This window comes from Tupaia chinensis, unplaced genomic scaffold (assembly GCF_000334495.1).
Source record: "Tupaia chinensis unplaced genomic scaffold, TupChi_1.0 Scaffold142619_1, whole genome shotgun sequence".
Lineage (NCBI taxonomy): Eukaryota > Metazoa > Chordata > Mammalia > Scandentia > Tupaiidae > Tupaia > Tupaia belangeri.
The window spans coordinates 855,931-857,995 of NW_006202465.1; the positions used below are offsets into that span (position 1 = coordinate 855,931).

Consider the following 2,065-nt stretch of genomic DNA (forward strand, 5'->3'; position numbering starts at 1 on the left):
GGCGGAGAGGGGAGTACGGGGGGAGGAGTCTCTCTTTCTCTCCCTCTCTCTCTCCCTCTCTCTCTCCCTCTCTCTCTCCGCTCACATATTTCACCCTTTCTGTCATTAAAACAAAAAGTAAACATCGGTAGGATGCCACCTGCACCCACAGTGCAGCAGAGTCCCGTAAGGTAGGTTACAGATCCTTCAGACAGACTGAGGCGGCTCTGAAAAGAGCCTTTGGGTGGATACTCAGGGGCTCCTGAGGCAGCTCAGGCGCTGAGGGTATACCTGATGAGGGCCTTGGTGCCCTCGAACACGGCGTGCTTGCAGAGCTCCCCGTGCAAAATCAGGCGCACGGCAGTCTGGATCTCTCTGGAGGTGATGGCAGAGCTCTTGTTGTAGCGGGCCAGACTGGCGGCTTCCTCAGCGATGCGCTGGAGGAAGTCGTGAACAAAGGAGTCCAGGATGCTCACCGACTGCGGGGTAAGCCGGAGGCCGCGGTGGAACTGGCTCAACACCCTGGGGAAGTAGGGAGCAAAGCTGTTCTTGCGCGGGCATCGCATGCTGCGAGGTCCGCAGCGGCGACTGCAGTGCCTTTGCTTCTGTGTGGTCGAGCTGGCCTTCTGGGCCTCCTTGGGGCTGAAGCCCACCTCAGAAGACATGTTAGCGCACGTCTCAGCCAGCAGGTCTCAGCTGCCAAGTGCTGGGGAGAGCACACAATGGGCGGCCGCTGACCAGCAGGGACCCTTTTATAGTCTCTGCAGTGCCCGACGTCACGGGCCAAGTCGATATCTGACTGGATCCAGGTTCACGAGGGCACTCTGTCACTAGGCCACACAGCACTCTACCTGATTGGATAGCCCTCCTGCTCAGGCGAAGCACCAACCAATCATAGCAGCCATCTGGCACCCTATGACCTTCTGGTTACCCCCATCTGAAAAACCAGAAAGATGCCCCCACAGGGTAAAAGGCCATCTGACTACCTCAGAGCACTGTCAAAAGATATCACCCAAATCTCTGAAAGTGTGGAAATCTCAGCTTCCACTCCTTGAGAGAGTCTGACCCAAGACCACTTTGCCAGAGAAGAGGATGGAAAGGGGCACGTTTGGGCCCTGAGTTCTCCAACCCAGGGTGGAAGAGCCAGCCCAGGCCTGAGATGAGTCTCCCCGGCTTGAGCAGGAGCTCCCTGTCATGGCTGACAGAGTGTTTCTGGAATTCAAAGGACCCTCCTGTCCAGCTCCTGCCTCCAGTTCTAATCACCACCCTCAGTGCATGGGGAAAAGGAGAAACAGCAACCCCCCCCCCTCCAAGCAGAAAAGCCAAATCCCAGGTGGCTTATTTTAAAAAACATAGACTATTTGACGTTTACCTACATTCCTAACAATACATGCAAAAAAAATGCCCTAAATGTTAGAGTTGTTGAATAGGCATGTGAGTTCCGGCACACACACACACACACACACACACACACACACACACACATACACACACAACAAAAAAAACAGATTCTAAATTTCTACAAAACAGAATCTCAAAGAAAACATTTTATAGAGTAAATGGGTGTCAAAAGTACAGAAATATTTTTGGGAACCAGCAGTTAGCATAATGGCTATGTAGCTGGACTTCTTCCTGCATGTAATTGACAGAAATATTTGTGTTTTAACCTTTCAAATAGAGTTTCTGCATGCTCATGGGAAATGGGTATTTTTTTTTTTTTAAAGAGAGATACTTTTGTAATTGGGTGCATTCTTCACCTGTTTTCGAGGTATATTATACTTTCTAAATAACAATGACCATTTTCACATCATAATCAGGAGCCATTTTGCTATTGTATTATATTATATTACAAAAATATTTTAAACTAAAAGAAGCTGTAATAACAAATATGAAACATTTTTTCAATGTGGTTATGTTAAAAATACAGTTCAGAAATGGAACCAAAGACAGGACTTGCAAAGTTGAGTATTAACTATAATTGACCTAAAGGGACATCAAAAAGATATCACAGTAAATGGCCAAAGGCATTTCCTGTCAGACATTAAAAAAATTATGGTCATTGGGACCAGCAGTTAGAGTAATGGCT

General features: G+C 48.1%; 1 protein-coding gene across 1 annotated transcript; it reads right to left on the reverse strand.

Annotated features, from left to right (window-relative positions):
• Window positions 1-251: 251 nt before the first annotated feature.
• LOC102495144 (late histone H2B.L4) lies at window positions 252-644 on the reverse strand. Its single transcript, XM_014582151.1, has one exon. The coding sequence runs from the start codon at window positions 642-644 to the stop codon at window positions 252-254; it is 393 nt and encodes a 130-aa protein (XP_014437637.1).
• Window positions 645-2,065: the final 1,421 nt, after the last annotated feature.

Bases quoted from the DNA above. Each gene is read 5' to 3' on its own strand.
- LOC102495144 (XM_014582151.1), bottom strand. From the start codon at position 644: ATGTCTTCTGAGGTGGGCTTCAGCCCCAAGGAGGCCCAGAAGGCCAGC.